The following is a 19,121-nucleotide window of genomic DNA, read 5'->3' on the forward strand; positions in this document are numbered from 1 at the left end:
TAGGTAAATACCGGTAGACGGAAATGTCCAAGGCAAGGTAAGCATAAAACTCTCCAAACTTAGATTAGAAGTTTTCGAACTAATGTCGGGACCTGCCGTTCTTGCCCTATATATCAATTTGCCGTTGTGAAATCCCGAACCCCGTCTAGCATAGTCAAAATATTGCCTGTATTTGTGCCTAGCCTACAAAATGCTCCGCAGTCATTGCGGATAGTTTAAAAATGTCCGTTGTGGCGTACCTTTCCCATTCAAGTAACCACCGGAAAAAGTGGATGGGCTTCACCTAGTTAGAAGACTATGTTATATCCCGAGTGGAGGATTCCTATCTAGGATCCTCTTTCATGCAATGCTGTTATCGTCTGGGCCAAGCATTGCACGATTCCTATCTATCACTACAGGAGTCCCAGGAAATACCCGCCTGAGCACAACTTAAGTAGGAAACGATTGACCTCAGCAGCTGCATCCCTTCAGACAGCAATCCTCACACCAACATGGCACAAGGACAAGAACCACAGGAGCCCCCTACTGAGAGCGTTCAGCCCCTAGATATCAAAATTATTGCTTCGGTTGATAAAAAGGAAGTTGACTCTTTCGACGAGTCGCAATATGACTTCGATTCCGCTGAATTCAAGGACATACCCGAGCTGGTGCGGACGGTCGTTGGCTTTGAGGACGACCCATCACTCCCAGTCTTGACTTTCCGCTCGATCCTTCTATCAGCGGTATTTTGCGCAATTGGTAGTATAGTTTCTCAATTATCCTAGTGAGTTTCGCCGGCGCAAAATCGGCAGCAAACCCTTTAGCTTACAATATACTAGCTTTCGAACAACATACGCTCCGTTTCCAGTATTCTTTGTGATTTTAGCGTCTGACCCCCTCGGTCGATTCATGGCACGTGTCATGCCTGCCTATAGAGTGCCATTGGGAAGATTTTCGTTCTCTTTAAATCCGGGCCCTTGGTCGACCAAGGAGCACGCAATTGTTGGCATTGCCGCGAATGCTGGAAGCCAGGGTCAATGGGCTAGTAAGAAATCTAAATCTCCCTTTATATGCTAGCATTACTAACCTGAAAAGCCTTTTTGCCTACAAACGCTGCCTTATACTACAATATCACTATGAACCCGGCAGTTGCCTTATTTTTTGGATGGGTAGGCTCGAATCTCAACAGACTAAATCAACATGCTAATTCAAGATCAGGGTTCTTCCTTGCTTGGTTTTGCATTTGCTGCAATGGGTAAGTACTTTTCATGGTATCTGGTACTGAATCAAAATTGACGTATCTAGTTCGCGGAGTCCTGATTGATGATCCCGAATTCATATTTCCTCTGTCCTTGCAACAAGTGACCTTATACCGAAGCATGGATGCCAAAAATAGACCTGACCAGACAAGGGCCCGAGAGCAGGTTAAGGTACATATTTCTCTCATCCATGCTCACATTTCCTTTGAAATGGCTAATTTAATATTGTCATTAGGTATTTTGGATACTACTCCTGGCTACATTTGTTTGGCAATTCCTACCGGAATACCTCTTTCCCTTTGTAGCATCTCTGGCTCCCCTTTGCTGGTTTGCTAGTCGCAATCATACTGTCAACTTTATCGGAGCTGGACGCGGTGGTATGGGATTGCTAAACATAACCCTTGATTGGTCCAACATCACTTCGGTGGTTATCACGTATCCCTACAGTGTACAAGTGATTATCTTCTTGACATTTGTCTTAACGGTAAGTCAACATAATATCCCGTGTCTAAAGGTTATCTTCTGATCTGTTGCAGTGTTGGATCCTGATTCCTATTGCGTATTTCGGGAACCTTTGGGGGTCACCGACTTTTAACATTATGTCCAACGGGGTATTCATGAAGAATGGAACAACCTATCCGTTCAATGATCTAAGTGGGTATCTTGCTATGAAATTTTGGGACCCATACTAATCGTTTTCAAGTCTACCTTGATTCTAACGGCATGCAACACTTTAACGAGACAAAATACGATGAAGTGGGCCTTGCCTACTCGGGAGCTCAGTATACGTGGCAGATGTTCATGGTAAGCAACTTTCACATTGCTGCATCCCTTCTTTACTGACATTCTTGCAGTGGGTGGCCTCGTATATGTCGTCTTTCGTTTGGTGCGGTCTGTTTCTAGGCCCAAAGATATACCGAATTTGGAAAGCCAGAAACCAATCAGGAGCCTACTATCAGGATAGATTGAGGTATACATTCATGGTGCCCATTTCGTATCGGAATACTATAATTGACGATTTTTAGTCGTATCATCCACCGGTATCCCAGCATCACGAAATGGTATGATCCTCCCGTTCTTTGTTACGATTTTAACTAAAAGGGAATCACAGGGAATGGATTGCGCTTACTCTGGTACCAACCCTGATGCTTCTTGGTGTCGTTGTTTCCAAGACGGTCTACATGCCTATCTGGACGTACTTCGTGGCATTGGGTTTCGGTGCAGTATCAATGTTACCGATGAGCTTCGTCTATGCTATATCGGGTTTCTCCATAAAGGTCGGCTACTTCAACGAGCTTATTTATGGATGTAAGTTGACGTGGGCCTATTTTCCATTGCTACTCCCAACTGATTGGTTCACTTCTACAGATATGATTGATGTGAACGGTTCATCACGGCATCCTTTGGGTCAACTTGCTTATCGAATTATCTCTGGAAATGTGTGGTACGATGCTCGTATAGTTCTAGAAGATCAAAAGGTTCGATCGTTCACCATGCCATCCATTAGTGATAGAAGACTGATTAGTATTGATTCCAGATTGGGCATTACCTTCACCTACCTCCGCGGCAAGTCATCGGAATCCAAGTTATTGCCAACATGCTTGCACTACCCATTAACTATGGAGTTATGCGCTGGGTGATCGCCACCAAATTTGACTACGTCAGCGGCAAGAAGAATGACCCCCTCGGTCAGTGGACGGGTCAAGATTTCCAGTCGTACAACACAGCCGGCATCCAGTATGCTCTCGTTGGCCCTCGCAAGCTCTTCGCTTCAGAATTCTTCAGACCCATCCTCTGGGGTTTCCTTGCAGGTGCACTTGCCCCCTTTGTAATATGGCTATTGCACAAGAAATTCCCTCGCGTTCGTTTCGATCTGTGGAATACGACTATATTCTTCGCGTCTGCAGCAGTTTTCTATGGTAACCTCAGTACTGGACCTTTTACCACCTTTCTCGTCGGCACTTTTACCAACTTCTTTCTCTATCGTTATAGGAGGGTTTTCTGGAATAAGTGGGCTTATATCAGTGGTGCAGCATTGGACACTGGGTTCAACGCGAATCTATTGTTTATCTTTATCTTTTTGGGGACAACCGGTGCTAAGATGGTTCATTGGTGGGGTAACAATGCTGATAGTGTTGAGAGATGCTTTGCCTTGAATTAATAGGGTTACAGAACTAAGAGTATATCTGTCTAGTCAACAATGGTCTTCTTTATCTAGGACTTTATATATGGACGTTACTATCTCGCAGTGGGCATGACCGGTCTATAGATGTCATTGTATTCAGGGCTTGACGATACACCTTATTGAGAGTTTTTAAATTGAATCTGCATACTGTAAGTATCACATCAATCAAGGAGATGGTGTTGAACCTTATAAGCAGGAAGTCTATTCCTCTCACATTCGTCGATGTGGAAGCTGACGATCAGGCATCGTTGCTTCGTATGCTCTCATGATTCTGATTTGCTAAACCATATCATCATTTGCTAGTATAATATGTATTCTCGATGTAAACAGAGACAAAAGCAGTTACAGAGGCTATGAAATCTAACAAACCCTCACTTCACTTTTACTTTACCTATACTTTACTCTATGATACGATTTAGGCAAGACCGGACCGGACTATCTTCATAAAATAGGAAGCTACAGACGTAGTTACAACGTAAATAGTACAGATTCGGAAGGAACCTGCTAGGTAGAGGTATATCTTGTTTCCCCTGGCCCCAGATCCTTTTTCCTCTCCAAAACATCGTGAATATGGAGTACACCAACAGTACTGTGACCATGACCTTTACCACTACCATTTTCCAAACTCTCGTTCACGATCCGACCCACCCATCCAATCTCTCTCCCCCACCCCCTCTATGCCCCCCAAGTCCTCCACGGCCATCGACAACCTGAACAAGTTGCCAGGAGGCCTCTGGGCCTTGATCCTTCTCGTGGCCGCCGCCATAGTGGGCGGCATAGTTTGGTTCGTTTACATTAAAGCGAACAAGAAGGAGGAGGAGGAGGAGGACCCCCAAGAAGACCGAGGAGATCCCGTAAGTTAAAGACCATAATCCCCGTAGAAACTCTTTTGGGGGTATTCTGGAGGGTCTATATGCACATTGGCTGACATCTCGTGGCACAGCCTCGATACCTTGAGTGCGGCTGCTCTGACCCCCCAGGCAGCCCTAAGTGCCAGGTGGCTGCGGGGAGATGGTAAGTTACAACTCAACCCCTATGCCCTAGTAGTAAACGCTGACAATTGTGGATCATGTTAAAGACCAACCCAGCCGCCCCCTCCTTGTCGTAATGGAGGCCACTGGCCCTAATGTGGCCGTGCCAGACCCCGCTGGCCTGACCAGCGAGGACGTCAGGTTCGTCCCGGTTCCCCCGGGATTCCGCCTCCCTCCCTCTGCTCCCGCCCCGCCCGCGCCCACGCCCGTGGTCGTGTCTGCGGCGTCTCCTCACCCCCGCCCCAGGAAGCGGGACCCTGCTGCGGTCTCCTCCAGCACCACAACTTTACGCAATGCTAGTCATGGTGCCAAGGAGGTCTTCCGCTTCGTGGGTGACTCGGCCTCAGTGACATGAAGGGATGTTGAGTCGACGGCGTTCCTCGGTTGTTTTGTCCGTTTTCTGCACTCCGAGAACCTTAGCGAGGTGAGCTTGAATGAAAACGGAAGTACCATACATATAGGGGATGAGGAGAGGTTTTTTCTTTTTTTCTTTTTTTTTTGGCGTTCCTCGGTTGTTTTGACCGTTTTTCTTCACTCCGAGAACCTTAGCGAGGTGAGCTGAATGAAAATGGCATATGAAGGGGACGAGAGTGGATGTTTTTGTGGCGTTCCTCTGGGGCTTTTTGACCGTTTTTGCTTCTCTCCGAGAACCTCAGCGAGGTGAGATGAAGGAAGAAAACTGGGTGAAGATGTGAGGTGGAGGTGAGAGAGAGGTTGTTCTTGTTCTTGTTCTTGTTCTTGTTCTTGTTCTTGTTCTTGTTTTTGCTCTTATTCATGTTCTTGTCTGTCTTTACTTTTGCTTCATCTCGCTTTGCTTTTCTTTTGGTCTCTCTTTACTCTTGGTCGACGGTGACCATGTCTAAATGTATACTGTCGGCGCCTTGGGGCACCTTGATTTTCCTGGACATTCATTTCGCTACTCACTGTAGACTCTTTGTCCACCAGAGTTAGATCTTGTAGTAAATTCTCACTGATCTACCATCGTGATGAATTTGAAAGAAAAAAGACACTTGAAGTATTGAGCATTAGACATTTAGACTGACATGAATCTTCCGTCTCACGGGATAAGCAAAGTAATTAAAAAAAAGAGGGTATTGGAATCTCAAAGCAAGCCCTCAGAAACAACCCATACACCAACGGATATTCTACAGTTCTGTCATAATTTGATTACTCTAGAGACCCTCATTCCATTTTGCCATTAAGGCAGAGCTAAATGCTTCAAATTTCTCTTCCAAAAGCCCCTGCGTGTCTTTGCGGGAGTATTATGAGTCGTTTTCGAAACATTGACCGTATCATGGGATTGAAGGCTTTGACCAACTTGATTATTGATCTTATCCACCTTTGCCGATAGTTCGAAGAACCGGTCACAAGAGCACGGAGATCCAGCTCCCTCTATTTGTTTGGTCTCTAAAGAGCGCTGGGAATTGGATCCACAATCTCTGTCATAGCAGTCGCCGCCGTCCTTGTGGTCCTGATCCAGTTCGTGTCGCATCTGTTGGTTTGGATCCCGCCTTAAGGAAGCATATGTCTGGTTGAACTCACTGGCAGTGAGTCTTGACATAGCGATATAGAGTTCAGTGTTTCGGACGGTGCGTTCCTTGTAAATATTTCCCAACTGCGTAGTCACTTGCATGGCCTCTGTAAATGACCGACCCATCTCTAGAAGTAACTCCGCGAACAGAAGGTAATCGGTTTCGGTGGGCTTGTTGTTCTCTGCTAATTTAAGGAACTCGGTCCCCAGGTTGTCTAGTCGTTGGAGTAATATCCGACGAGTATGCTCGTTCTCAATAACAGAGGTGAGTATATCTTGGCTTGGCTGGCATGAGTCGTATTGTGGAGGGCGGTCGTCGCAGTCGGGGCCTGCCTTCGATTCTTGGCTTTCAAACAATAGTTCAGACATTTTCGGGGATGATTAAACGATTTTTGTATATTGGAAGTTTTTGTATCAGGGAGAAGATAGAAATTTCTTGAAGAGAAAAGCAATCTGGGATTGGGGGTTTTAACTAGCAGAAGAACATGTGCATATCCTGGCTTCTGCTACCAGCCGCCGCCTAATATGGCATCCAGATATCCAGAGCCATGGTAGCTAGCCTACGCCAACTAATTTGAGCTCCGTTGTTCAAAAAGTGATCGGCCTTTTTATATCCCCACCGAAGACATCCCTGGTCTAGATAATTTGGATTCGTTGGAAACTGTACCGTGGGATTAGCATAGTTAATTAACTACCTAACTAGGTAGTTGATATCACTGATGCCTTGTAAATCAGGCCTCATTTGGACCCCTGCCTAGACGACTCCTCACTTTGTACACTTTGTGTCTGTCAGTCAGTCATGCTGCACAACACAGCATTTGATGCCCCGAAACATCCTTCGTGGTACCCGGAGCCTTACGAGGTCGACTTTCTCGCCCCGACTACGATCCCAGACATCCTATACCCTGCGCCTAGCATCGTGTTTCGCAGCAATCAACCCAAGAATAAACCCCCAGCAAAGAGCAGAGCTACTTAATCTCTCCGAACGAAGTCGCAACCAAAGCTACATCCACTCAAAGCACAAAATGTCCACCTCCACTCCAGACCGCTACAAGCTCATCTTCTTCGTCCCGACCGCCAACGTGGAGCCCTGTAAAGAAGCCATCTTTGCCACAGGCGCAGGGTCATTCCCAGGCGGTAAATATACCAAATGTTGTTTCCAGACGGTTGGCACGGGCCAATTCCTGCCCAACGAGGGCGCAGACCCGGCGGTCGGAGCTGTCGGAGCTTTGGAACGGTGCGAAGAGGTCAGGGTTGAGATTATGTGCCTTGGCTGGGGCATTATGCTGAATGCAGTCGATGCTTTAATCTCCGCGCATCCGTATGAGGAGGTTGCTTATGAGGTTTATAAGATGGAGAACGTTTAGTTGGTCGACTGAAGATGTGGTTGATGGGATGCGGCACAATAAGGTGGTACGATTGGGACGGTAGTCATCTTTTTCTGCATTTGTTAGTTTTCCAATCTATATTTTGACGAATTTCCAGTCTCGATAAAACAAATTGAGAGTATGATTGTGTCCCAAAAACAAATGTTGTGTTGATTTCATTGAAGGGCAACTGTATGGCAGCGGATTGGTAAGGCGGTAGTAATCCCTGGACGCTGATTTGCCCAGGGCCCGCCCCAAGTAAAACGCCTCGTCAACTTGACTTCTCCTCCAACCTCCAACCTCATCTCCCCCCAATTGACCCTCGCTCATTGCCCATGATGGCCTCTAAACTCTTCTCAGTCCCGCGGGTCGGCCGCCAGTTGGTTCACCAGCTCCCCAAACCCCAATACAGAGCCTTCTTCGCCGGTTCGCAACGGTTCAGCGACTCCCTTTCGGTGGTGCGTATTCCTTCCGACCCCTCCTGTCCTTTAAGCGCCAATTACGTCTCAGGATTGGAGAATCAGAGATTCATATACTGACTGTAATTGTCTCCAATAGCACCGCAACAAGCCCAACAACAACCCGACCCTCCCGTTCAAGTTTTCCGAGCAGAACCTCACACTCGCCGATGAGATCCTCAAGCGCTACCCTCCCCAGTACAAGAAGGCTGCTGTCATGCCTCTGCTTGACCTCGGTCAGCGCCAGCACGGCTTCACCAGCATCAGCGTCATGAACGAGGTCGCTCGCATGCTCGAGATGCCCCCAATGCGCGTTTACGAGGTTGCGACCTTCTACACCATGTACAACCGCGAGCCGGTTGGCAAGTACTTCGTGCAGATCTGCACCACGGTAAGCACCTGAAAACAAACCTATATCCTGCTTTTCCTAATTCGGAATCATCCAGACCCCATGCCAGCTCGGCGGCTGCGGTAGTACCGCCATTGTCAAGGCCATTACCGAACACCTCGGAATCACCCCCGGCCACACCACCGAGGATGGCCTCTTCACATACATCGAAGTCGAATGCCTGGGCGCTTGTGTCAACGCCCCCATGGTCCAGATTAACGATGACTACTACGAGGACCTGACCCCGGAGTCCATCAAGTCCATCCTGACTGCCCTCAAGGACTCCGCCACCGCTACCGGTGCCGGCGCCGGCACCAAGATTCCCGCTCCCGGCCCGCTGAGCGGGCGCGATACCTGCGAGAACAGCGCCGGCCTGACCAACCTGACCGAGGTAGTGTGGAACCCGGAGACTATGATGCGCCAGGACAATGCATTGGACGCCACACCCAAGCAATAGAAGAGCCAAGAGAAAGAAAGATTATTAAAAAGAGCTCTTCATTGCCGTGGGTCAATTCCGGATGGGGAGGATATTATAATGGTTGTGTTTTTTTTCGAATGGACGAGCAAAAGCCGCCTTGGGGCACTGCGGTCAAGCCGGGAAATGATTAGAGGCCACCGCGCCCTTCGCCCTAAGGCGCCTTGAATGATAACCACTCTTGAGGCGTCCTATGTTTTTTGTCTGTCTACAACATACCATGTACAGTACGTTTGTTCCTAGCTCTTACTTGGTGTGATCGGAGCCCGGATGCAGATCTGGCCCAGTCGCTGTGGGATATCGGCAGGACCAATCGCAGATTTTTTTTCCATTTCCTCTTTTTCTTATACTGTGTGTTGAGCTTGTAGAATATGGGTACACTGTGCTGAATAGTACTCGTTTCTGCTGGTTGTACGGGGGAACCTATTGCATTCCATGGTATGAGATATCCACTTCGACATTATCTGCTGACTGGCTTAGTTAGAGCTATCTGCAGCTCCTCAGCTAGTTCATGCGAATGCTTCATAGCAAATGCCCCATCCTACGTTAACCCAGGTCGCCATATAGGTAACCCTACCTACCTAGGTACCTGGTTGCAGCTGGTGATTACGTAAGATATTTAACCGCCCGCTAATGTTAGGGCAAAAGATCATAAAGATCATTGTCGCTGCAGCGGTATGTGTATGTTAGGCCCTAAGATTCTTTAGGGACTACACACGGATCTCAACCTCCCCCACTGAGTCGAAACTGGTCCCGAGTTTCAACATAGCCGAATACGAAACTCCTAGTATACATGCTACGTATACAAAGTGTGTGCGCAGTCCTCATACAGAGATTGAGCTGAAACCTGATCAATAGATCCTTTACGTTGTGACAAAATGAATGAGAGCTGACCACTAAGGATAACAAAATGCAATCTCGGCTCTACTCCTGAGTTCGCCTTAACAAGCGCTCCATAACACAATTGTTCTCCTCTAAGGAATCCCCTTAGTTGGTGACATCGCAGTTGAGGAAAGCAGCTTAGCAACAACGTTAGTGATATACCATTTCCTTGTAAACAATGGAGAAACTTACACTTGGAGAAGAAAGCATAGCTCTCAGCATTCTCAAGAGCGGCAGAAGAGGACAAACCGTGCACTTCCTCGTAGCCATAAGTCTCGGGACCGAAGATACCCTTAGTATGGGCCATCTCGTGCAAGGTAGAGGTGGCCTGGTCCAGAACACCACAGCCATCCGACGTGGCAGGGAACTTGGTGAAGTACGCAGGGCAAGTCCGGATTTTTCCGTAAGTTCCATCTGTCTCGCCGTAGGCAGTCATGGTGAAAGAGTGGGTGTCAATGCAGTTGATGCCATCCGGAGTGCAATGGTAGCTCACGACACCCTGGTTTCCGTCCGTGGCCTCTGTGGCGATCGTGTCCAAGACACGGGCGACGCGGTTGCGGGCCTGGGCGTCGCTGGTCTTGAAGAAGCTCTGGAAGAGGTTGTTGGAGTACTCTGACTCGCTGCGGATGAGTTTGGCACCGGCTTGGGCCATCTTTGCGGCGCGGGCGAGTGCGTTGTCGATCATTTGTGCTCTCTCATCAGAGCAGTTTTCAAGGGTAGCGCGTGTCTCAAGAGGGCTGGCGACAGCGCCTGCGATGAGAGGGAGAGCGACAAGGGTTTGGAAGAAACGCATGTTGATGATTAGATGAAAAGAGATTTAGTAATGGAAACAGAAGTCTGGTTATGGTAAACGATTGACTAAGAAGTAATGATTGACGGCCACCAGGGCGTACTTATAAAGAGAGTATAGGAGGTAGAAAGAAAGACTTATGTTAAGAAGAAGACGATCTGCCAACAGGGCGAGCCGTACATCGACCTTTTATTAAGTATATCAGCTTAAAGAGGTCACAGGCATAGCTCTAGTTAGCTGTTTCATTATGTTTCGTTAATCTTTCTATATATTTCCGCCCCATGTTTCACCGTCGGAGTGCCGATCGTATCAATAGATACTATAAGAAGGCGCCAATGCGATGATTGAGTCGTGCCTGCTACCAAGAACTTATGCTATATATAGAACGATTTATGGGAACTTCTGGCACGAACATTACGGTTCATACTATAAATCAAAGCAGATACCTATAGCCTTGTGGTGTAGTTTCGCTTCTGTGTCCTGTAGTCACCCCACATCACCCGTGTTGCATCTTCTCCGCTGCAACCCACAAGATAACAGCCAAGACTCCCCTGTCTCAAGGGCCTTACTCCACCACTCCACGGATGAGGATCTCACGCCGTAGCAGCCAGCCCTAGGTTAGAATGAACCCTTCCTAGTCTCCTATACTAAAGGGTAACAGTATTCATTTACATCCGTGAGACAAGGAACTACATAGTTCATCTGTGCAGGATGTGAAATGTCTGCCAGGATTAGAGAAACTTCCAGCATCCGAGATCTCTTAGGCAAGTTGTTCAGAGGTAGCAACTTTCTAGGTACAACATAGATTGGCACTCCGTTTGAACCCTTAATTAACTAAAAGAGGACTAGTTAGGGTGTTCTAGTCTGAAACACTTAGTTAAAGTTTTAGTGTATTTCGCTCCCGTCGAGATCAACATCTGAGACCCTTTCTTTCTACTCCGTACTCCGTGCATGCTTTCCCGTGGGAAACTCTCGATTAAATGAGCTATCAATCCTGAATATTGCTGCCTGCCTAGGCCCGGGGTCTTATGATCTATAAACTATTTATCTAAGACAGTTCTAGATATTATAGAACCCAAAATAAATAATTAGATCTTTCCGGCAACTATACGAATGGAGAATCCTGCATACGAGACTCGCTAAGGTAAGGTAAGTAGTGGTATAAGCAGAGCACATAGTAATTAATGCTAGTAAACGTGGCCATTAGAACTGATCGCGTTTACTCTGCTTTGCAGTGGACCACTCGGTAGTGAAATACGTTACAAGGAGACACCACTACGAGATCAGTTGTATCATAGACCGTCCTCCCATATGCTGGACTATGCATTGGTTATAGGTACATATGTATCACATACAGGAATCCATTCCTCCGTGTCCACCCTGTCGACCGGCGAATTTAAAAATTTGGCGAAAAAAAAGTTCAGAAACCCATGCCCACCATGTCGACCGGCGAATTAAAAAATTTTCAAAAAAAAAAACACAGCGGGTGCAGAGACCATGTCCATCATGTCGACCGGCGAATTTAAATCCAGTGCAAAAAAGGCGACGGTCCGTGACAGTGAGGTCGCGGTAATGTTGTAGCCGAACTGCACAAATGGCAACTGCGCGCAGCCATAGAGAGAGGGCCGGACTACTCTGGCAACTCCTCCCCTTCATATGCCACATCGTCTGGTGATACTTGTTCTTCTGGAACCAACACTGGAACACCTTGCCGCTCAACAAGTTTGCCTGAATGAGCTTTTTGGAAGATGTTGACTTCGTATGTGTTTTTCACCAGCAAATGATAGGTATGGACTTCACGCTTTTGCCCGAATCGCCGAGCACGTCCAATTGCCTGGGTCATGCCCGCATCGTATTCATGATCAGAGGAGGCGAAAAAGGGCGACAAGAAGATGACGTGATTTGCGCATTGGAGGTTCCTGTATATCAGATTAGATTAGTAATGTTTCAAACAAAGAACAACAGAGAGCAGCAGAGAGCGAGAGTGATAACTTACAGCCCAGCTGCCATGGAGTTTCCGAGATTCAAGATCAAAGCCTTCGGTCTGGAAGGTGATTCGGTTTGATCCTTCTTTGGTTTGGGCGGATCAGTGAACTCGCCGATTCCCTTCAAGTTGGTTTGTGTGACCATGCGGTGGTCGATGTTCGCTGCTTTGAGCGCATTCGATGCAACGGGCAACAGATGGCTGATTTGCACAAATATGATAACAAGCTCATCCTCTGGGACACTGCGAATGATTTCAACAAGCTCATTAAGCTTGGTGCTCTGGGTTGCTTGGTCTTCGCTGACGAGGATTTCACCGGGCACGATCTTAGATTGGGAAATGTGGGCACTGCATCCAAAAATGGGGCAGGGTTTGCGTGGTTGGTTGCTCGCAGTGTGAAGACAACCTTTGCAGAGGGCGTGACCGCAGGTTTTGAGAACGTTGACATCTTCTTTTTCTTGCAACTCTTTCTTGCAATTTTGACATGGTGGGATTCCAATGGCTTGGATCCTCACCAGATGTTCGTAGAATCGGTATTCCCGATCAATGTCGAGGAGTTGTTTCAAGAGAGAGGTGGCATCGGCGGACAATGCTTTTTCGACAGCAGTCCAAACCGACCTTCCAGTGGCTGTGTTGCCAGCCTTCGCGTTCTGGATCTTTTGGAATCGCGCCTGGAGCAACCCTTCGATTGGTCGGTGCTCATAGACGAGTTTCCACTCGCTGTATGTGTGGATGATTTCCTTTAAGAGATCGTTGAATTTTTGATTGAGTTCCGGGTCCCCGAAATCAACCTTGGCAACGCCATTCAGGGCGTTCTGCCAGTCTTCGGGGTTAGTATTGTTCATTTCGCGATACCAAACAGTCGCTGCCTGTCGAGTAATCGAGTCCACTTTAGTCCAGATCTCGGTAGATTTCTTTTTGTCGGTCACCGAGCCTTTGCGGCATTTCTCGAGGTTCCATGGAGGCTGTCCGATTTGACTTGTGACGCAGGACATGATGAGAGTCTCCTGGGGGAACTGGCTCTTGGATAAAATGGTGCTCAGGGGACCAGGGATTCGTCTCTTGTTTTCTTTGACGGCTCGGAACAACGTATCGTACGCTGTCTTTTCGACAGGCGACTGTTCGGTGATGACAAGGTGTGGTATCAATGGGATGTGTGTGATGCGTGCGATGTTCTGACGCGCAAACCGGTCTAGGAATCTTTGAGCATGTTCTCGGCGGTTTCGGTACCAGGCATTGCTGTGGGGTGCCTGGTAATATTGGAATGCTTCAACTGCTGTGTGGTTCTTCCGGATATTTCGTAGTCTGAGGTTCTGCGACGGCTTGTCGCAATCGCCATCGTCATCCACACCAAGATGTAAGCCAAGGTAACGCGCAATACTCTTGATGTCAGCAAATTCATCAAGACCTGGCGTTCCTGAAAGGATCCATTTGGAGCGTGCCTGCAATGAGAGCAGGGATGTCTGTCTTTCTTCTCCGACATATGTGTATTCGTCGATAACCAAACGGTTGAACTTGAAAGCGTGAATGAATACGGCTTTGATATCGTGCCATTGTTGCTTGGAGTTCTTTTTGATATCAAACTCCTTGCGGTCATCCTTCACGGCTTTTGATTTGGGTTCCCGTTTCTTTTTGTCATCGGTCACTTCTGCCAGGTCCGTCGACTGGCGTTTTTGTCGCTTTCCTTCTGAACCTTCCACTGACTTCCTACTGTGCCTCCGCTTCCGCTGGCCCACAGAACTCGCTGTTCCGGTCGAGTGTCTCACACCAGATGCACCAAATTCATCGAACCCGGGGTCAACCTCGGTGTCCAAATCCTCTTCTGGTTCTGCTTCTGCATCGGACTCGTCACGACCATTATTAGCATCAGCGAATGCCTGGCCACGGAGGCGTCGAGAGGGCACGTAGGTGAAGTAGGCCTGTGTCTCTTGAACTCGGCGACGTCTGGCCTCCAATTTCTGGAGCATCGCCTCAGGCCCTTCTGTTTTCAATATGTCAACGGACTCCCGCAAGGAAGCACGAGCGTCGTGGAACCAGCTATCGAAATTTCGACCTGTTCCTCCGCTCGATTTTGCGGGAGCCCGGGGTGTTCCGGTAAATTGTTGAAGTCGGCTGTAGTATGCATCGTTCGCCAGGGTACCCCATGACAAAATCACGATATCTGAATCTTCGACTTCTCGGATGGTGATCTTGTTAATTGATGTTATCACCAAAACTTTGTATTTTCCTTCGAGGAACTTCTTGGTCTCGGAAACCCACTGCTTGAAAACGTTGCTGGGTACGATGATCAGGGTTGCTTTTGTTGGGATCAACCCGTCGTCCGCAGGGGGTTTGGTGTCGCTTTGATACTGCGCGTCGATGAGACCAAGAATGACAGCTGTCTTTCCATATCCAACCTCATCAGCTAGCACGCCACCGCGAACAACTTTTGGCAATGTCGCTTTGACTTCGGCGCGCCAGGGCATCAAGGGGAGGATGGATTCTTCAACCTCCTCTTCCATGAATGGTTCCATGTTTTCTACTTCTTGTGAAATCATCCAGCCCAATGATCGAAGCTGTTCATCGCGCAGTCGGAATTTGAAGTTGGGAGGTTGTGGCGAAGGACTGTCGTTGTCGTTGCTCTTCAGAGTAAACCTGTCAGGGGTGACTTGACTCATATCAGGTGTTTTTTGGGCCATGTCGTACGCATGAGGAAGAAGTCGCCAGCGAGATGTGACTGTCTCGCGGCTTGCGGTGCCAACCAATTTTCCATGTGCCTGGTGCGTCAGAGCTTGAACATTGAGGGTGAAACGCAATTCAGCGTCTCCATGTTCGTCGATTCGTCTGAAGACCAAAAATGGCGAGGGCCGGTTTTTGATAGCACGTTCGTAGACGGCTGCGTCCTGGGGATTCTCGTATGGGATGATTCGGTCTTTGTTGTCGCGGCCCCAAAGGATACTTGGGGTGGGTGGGTTGCAGATGTTGCAATTGTCATTTGAATGATGGTTGAGGTCTGAACAGTCTGGACGGATGATTTCGTTCCAGTCTTCAAAGTCGGACCACGCGGCAATCTTTGGGAACAACCAGGCGAGACCTTTCAATTCTCTCATAAAGACGTCGGGATTCCAGGCTTGCCAATCGGAATTTGCGTCGGGTAGGTTGAGAATCGATGCTGCTGCTGACAGCGAGGTGAGGGTAATACAAGCATTATGACAGTGCTTGTTTTCAATCGAGACTTGGATTCCTTGTTGCAATGTGCGGAGGGTGATCTGCTCGGCAGGACAATGGTTCAACTGCGCTTCGGGGGCCTCGGCCCATCGACGACAGAACGCTGTGATATCTTTCGAATCCGGGGTGACATCCAATGATCTCCAAGCTGGTGATAACTCGGCGATCGTCATTCTCATTTCGTATCCAGGAAGGCGGCTGTGGTCAAGAGCGAACACACAGGCATCTTCATCAGGGGGTCCAGTCTTCATCGGGTCAAGGAATAAGAACATTGGAGGCGCATTGACGGTGGCTTCTTTTCTGTACAATGCACCAAGCGCTGTTCCACAGTCAGGGAGGAATTGATAGGTTCCTCGGATGTCATGATCAAGAACTGCGACATTTTGACTGGATCCTTCAACGAGAATACTATCCCAAACTTTTGCATCAACAAATTTGACGGCTTTAAGACCGCACTCCGATTGGAACGATCGGACTTGGCTTCCTCGGCCAGAAATTTGAAGTGAGAATGGGGTGCTAACGGGTGAACAAACTTCCCATTTACCCCCGACAAACGACCCAGAGGTGGGACTCATTCTGGCGATTGGCTTGGCTAGCACTTCTCGGATGACGCTTCTCGTGCTCGCGGACTTGGGGGGCTTTGCGTACAAAAGCCATTGGATGGAGTCCGGACCGATATCAAGGAACAAGCTGGAGTGCGTGCCATCATAAACAACTCGCCATTTTCTTCCGCGCTTGATCTCGTAAAACCGGAAGACGTCGTGCGTAGCTGCCTTCACGCGCAGAATAAAGTCGGGCCAAAACTGGGGGAGGTTGTCGGTAGGGTAAAGGGCTCTAAACGTCTCGAAGTCCAACGCGGACAAACCAGACAGCATAAGCTTCATGGGAACAAGTCCCTTCAAATTCGCTATAATTTCAGACGGCTTTTGTCGAGAAAGTGGGGAAACATGTAGATACGAATGCGTGGGATTTCCACGGCAGGATTTGCAAGCGGTATGTCCGCACAGTGTGCAACTGTAGATTGAATCTTGAACCCCAGTCTGTCTCTCACAGGAACAACACAGAACGCTGCTCGCTGCCTTGTCTTTGAGAACAGAATGGTCGACGAGGGGGGCTTCGGCGATTCGGAGGTTGCTTCTCACAAGGCTGTGGACCTCGCTGGGAACGAGAAGGGACTTGGCCTCCGTGTCGCCGGGGTTGGTTAAATTCTCCTCATCGTCGTCAAGAATTTCATGCACGGCCATCAGACCAGCCAGCATGATTGCACACACGACTGTGCTCGTCATTGCATTTCCTGCCATGTCCATCAAATCGGCTTGGGTTTCTCTCGTGAGTAGCATTCGATCTAGAGGCAGACCTTGCAACGAAAGGGCTTCCGTACCAGATACGGGCCCCCCGCGGGTGGTCACAAATGGGATGCCCTTTGGCGTCAGGCACCCCGCGATCCCAGACCCGGCAAGACTGTCATTCCCTCGATCAACTCCCTGAGACAAGTCGATCCAACGCCTGTGAAGTGAACTGTTATTAAAATATTCCCAAAGTGAAAGTGGAGTGAAAGTGAGAGAAGATTGAAAAAACTTACTCCTTGAAGTTCATGTCATAATCTTGAAGCATCTTCTTCAAGAAATTCATATCCACGGTCTCCCACACTCTCTCCGGCTGTGTCTTCCAGAAACGATGCCAATAGAAGTCCGGGGCCTTCAGGTCATTGATTCCGGGTAGGGATCGAGTGATTGGCCTCTCGATGCCTAGTTCCAGTTCGCCACGGTGCCGCTCGTGGCGAATCTGGTACTGGTCCCAGCTCGTTTCGCTTCTGGACTCAAGGCGGGCTCTCATCTCGATGAGCTCGAGTCGGCGGTCGTCGTCACTCAGCAAGAACAACCCCACCGGCGCACTCGCTGGCCGTTTGAATTGACCAGCGAGCTCACGAACGCGTTGAGTGACACTGTCAATACCACTCTGGTCCATGGGGCCTCCAAGCAGGCCCGCTGCTTCCAAGCGGCGCTTGTCAATGACCACCATGTACCCGCGCTCGCGTGTCTGCGGGATGTAGTAGTGCTTTGTGTCGACATTGACATAAACCGACATGTATCCGAGCTCCTCCCATTTCCCCTTCATCTGATCCCAGGGAGCATTCCGGACATTCTCCTGGACGACCATGCGGGGCCGATATCTCTCCGCATACCGCAAGAGACCGTCGAACGTCGCTCCTGACTCGCCGCCTTGCTGCAGCGTCTTCTTGCGGTTGTTCAACGGAGAGAAATCGACACAGGCAGTTCCAGCAACTAAGATGTCGAGGTCACCGGGAATCACTTCCGATGACCCATAGGCGGTCCGCCTGCAGAATCAAAGTCAGTATGAGAGTCAAGTCAGAACAAGATGAAGGGGTTCTTACGCCACGTCCCCTCCGAGTTCGGTGATGTCCCGAAAGAGGATAGGGGGGCGGAAGTTCCGTTCAATGTATGATTGCTTGAACGGAACAATCTCGCAGCTGAAAGCGTGCGAGATCCGTAGTTGCTGGGCCTCTGCCAAACCTGTCGAGGGAATATTAGCAATTGCTCCATGATCATATTCCAGAGGGAATCAAGCAAAAAGTGAGAGGTATCAGAGAGAAAGGTGAGAATGAGATGAATATAAAACAAGTGATGTATCAATACCAGGCTGAAGCCATCGTGACATGGAAGTCAGGGCAAAGTCAAGGTATATAAATTAGGGCAAGGAAGGAGACATGTGACTTGGACGCGCGACGAGGTGAGGAACCTCAACCATGGAACCACCCAAGCAACATAAACATTAACACGAACCTCAACATGAACATCGAAGAAGCAAACAAACAACTGGAGAAAAGAAAAAGAAAAAGACAAGACACTGCACTGCACTTACCCGTCTGGATCAATTCCAGGGCTAGAAGCGGGGCTTCCGTTCCTGAGCACATTGTCGCCACCCGAAGTGGTCGACTGCCGAGCCGACTGAGGACATGCTCGAATCCCATTTTCAGGGCGTTCGATGCCATGTCAGCGAAAATTTCTGTCAGCGTATGCAGAGGTGGGAGGTCACTGGCTAGATACCGACCCCGAGGGATCGTGCATCCCCGCCGCAGCTCAGGAATCTCATCGGCCCGGGCCCTAGGCTCCTGATCATCCGTTGCCAAACCCACCGCCGACAGCTGCTGAGGAACCCCCTTTGACGCCATGACCTGCGTTGGTGGAGGGGGCGAGAAGTTGAGGTAATCGGAATTTAGATGATACTGGCAAGCCAGTCAAGAAGAAGAAACACGCCGAAAAGACCTCGGAAACCGAGGTAGAAACAGTGTGATGACCTTTGTCACCGACTCAAAGCACGAAGCAAAGCAGCAAACATGCAAGTCAATGGTGGAGCAGTAATTGTTTGGAAAGGTGGAGAGAAAAAAGAGAAGAAAAAGAAGGAGAAAAAACAAGACGAGACACTCATATATGCGTGACACCCAGGCAACGATCTCGTTCCCGTCAGAACAAGTAGGCACTCGATGCGACAGTGACCTATTCGTATACGCAAAACCCGGGTAGCTCTCGCCCAATTCGGCGCGACAGCATGTGACGGCGATGA

General features: G+C 48.8%; 7 protein-coding genes across 7 annotated transcripts; 4 read left to right on the top strand and 3 right to left on the bottom strand.

Annotated features, from left to right (window-relative positions):
• Window positions 1-491: 491 nt before the first annotated feature.
• N7455_000139 (OPT family oligopeptide transporter) lies at window positions 492-3,399 on the top strand (the record flags this gene model as incomplete). The annotated part of the gene is made up of 13 exons (XM_040952437.2): window positions 492-763; window positions 819-1,024; window positions 1,075-1,148; window positions 1,198-1,234; window positions 1,285-1,409; window positions 1,474-1,722; window positions 1,775-1,892; window positions 1,942-2,042; window positions 2,093-2,208; window positions 2,264-2,299; window positions 2,350-2,546; window positions 2,607-2,716; window positions 2,776-3,399. The coding sequence occupies 13 exons, from the start codon at window positions 492-494 to the stop codon at window positions 3,397-3,399; spliced, it is 2,265 nt and encodes a 754-aa protein (XP_040817498.2).
• A 701-nt stretch (window positions 3,400-4,100) lies between these two features.
• N7455_000140 (uncharacterized protein) lies at window positions 4,101-4,809 on the top strand (the record flags this gene model as incomplete). Its single annotated transcript, XM_065603739.1, has 3 exons — window positions 4,101-4,277; window positions 4,305-4,437; window positions 4,502-4,809. The coding sequence occupies 3 exons, from the start codon at window positions 4,101-4,103 to the stop codon at window positions 4,807-4,809; spliced, it is 618 nt and encodes a 205-aa protein (XP_065462230.1).
• Window positions 4,810-5,652: 843 nt separating this feature from the next.
• N7455_000141 (uncharacterized protein) lies at window positions 5,653-6,354 on the bottom strand (the record flags this gene model as incomplete). The annotated part of the gene is made up of 1 exon (XM_040952230.2): window positions 5,653-6,354. One exon carries the CDS (start codon window positions 6,352-6,354, stop codon window positions 5,653-5,655), a length of 702 nt encoding a protein of 233 aa, XP_040817511.2.
• Window positions 6,355-7,010: 656 nt separating this feature from the next.
• Window positions 7,011-7,352, top strand: N7455_000142 (uncharacterized protein; the record flags this gene model as incomplete). The annotated part of the gene is made up of 1 exon (XM_040952225.2): window positions 7,011-7,352. The coding sequence occupies one exon, from the start codon at window positions 7,011-7,013 to the stop codon at window positions 7,350-7,352; it is 342 nt and encodes a 113-aa protein (XP_040817501.2).
• Window positions 7,353-7,687: 335 nt separating this feature from the next.
• N7455_000143 (complex I 24 kDa subunit family protein) lies at window positions 7,688-8,655 on the top strand (the record flags this gene model as incomplete). The annotated part of the gene is made up of 3 exons (XM_040952440.2): window positions 7,688-7,810; window positions 7,911-8,201; window positions 8,257-8,655. The coding sequence occupies 3 exons, from the start codon at window positions 7,688-7,690 to the stop codon at window positions 8,653-8,655; spliced, it is 813 nt and encodes a 270-aa protein (XP_040817234.2).
• A 1,005-nt stretch (window positions 8,656-9,660) lies between these two features.
• On the bottom strand, window positions 9,661-10,348 carry N7455_000144 (putative metalloproteinase; the record flags this gene model as incomplete). The annotated part of the gene is made up of 2 exons (XM_040952404.2): window positions 9,661-9,692; window positions 9,748-10,348. 2 exons carry the CDS (start codon window positions 10,346-10,348, stop codon window positions 9,661-9,663), a joined length of 633 nt encoding a protein of 210 aa, XP_040817295.2.
• A 1,627-nt stretch (window positions 10,349-11,975) lies between these two features.
• N7455_000145 (putative SNF2 family helicase) lies at window positions 11,976-18,729 on the bottom strand (the record flags this gene model as incomplete). The annotated part of the gene is made up of 5 exons (XM_040952356.2): window positions 11,976-12,264; window positions 12,342-17,042; window positions 17,119-17,874; window positions 17,932-18,070; window positions 18,420-18,729. The coding sequence occupies 5 exons, from the start codon at window positions 18,727-18,729 to the stop codon at window positions 11,976-11,978; spliced, it is 6,195 nt and encodes a 2,064-aa protein (XP_040817437.2).
• Window positions 18,730-19,121: the final 392 nt, after the last annotated feature.

Source organism: Penicillium solitum (assembly GCF_028829755.1).
Source record: "Penicillium solitum strain IBT 25940 chromosome Unknown utg000001l_segment0_segment0, whole genome shotgun sequence".
In the NCBI taxonomy this organism is placed as follows: Eukaryota; Fungi; Ascomycota; class Eurotiomycetes; order Eurotiales; family Aspergillaceae; genus Penicillium; species Penicillium solitum.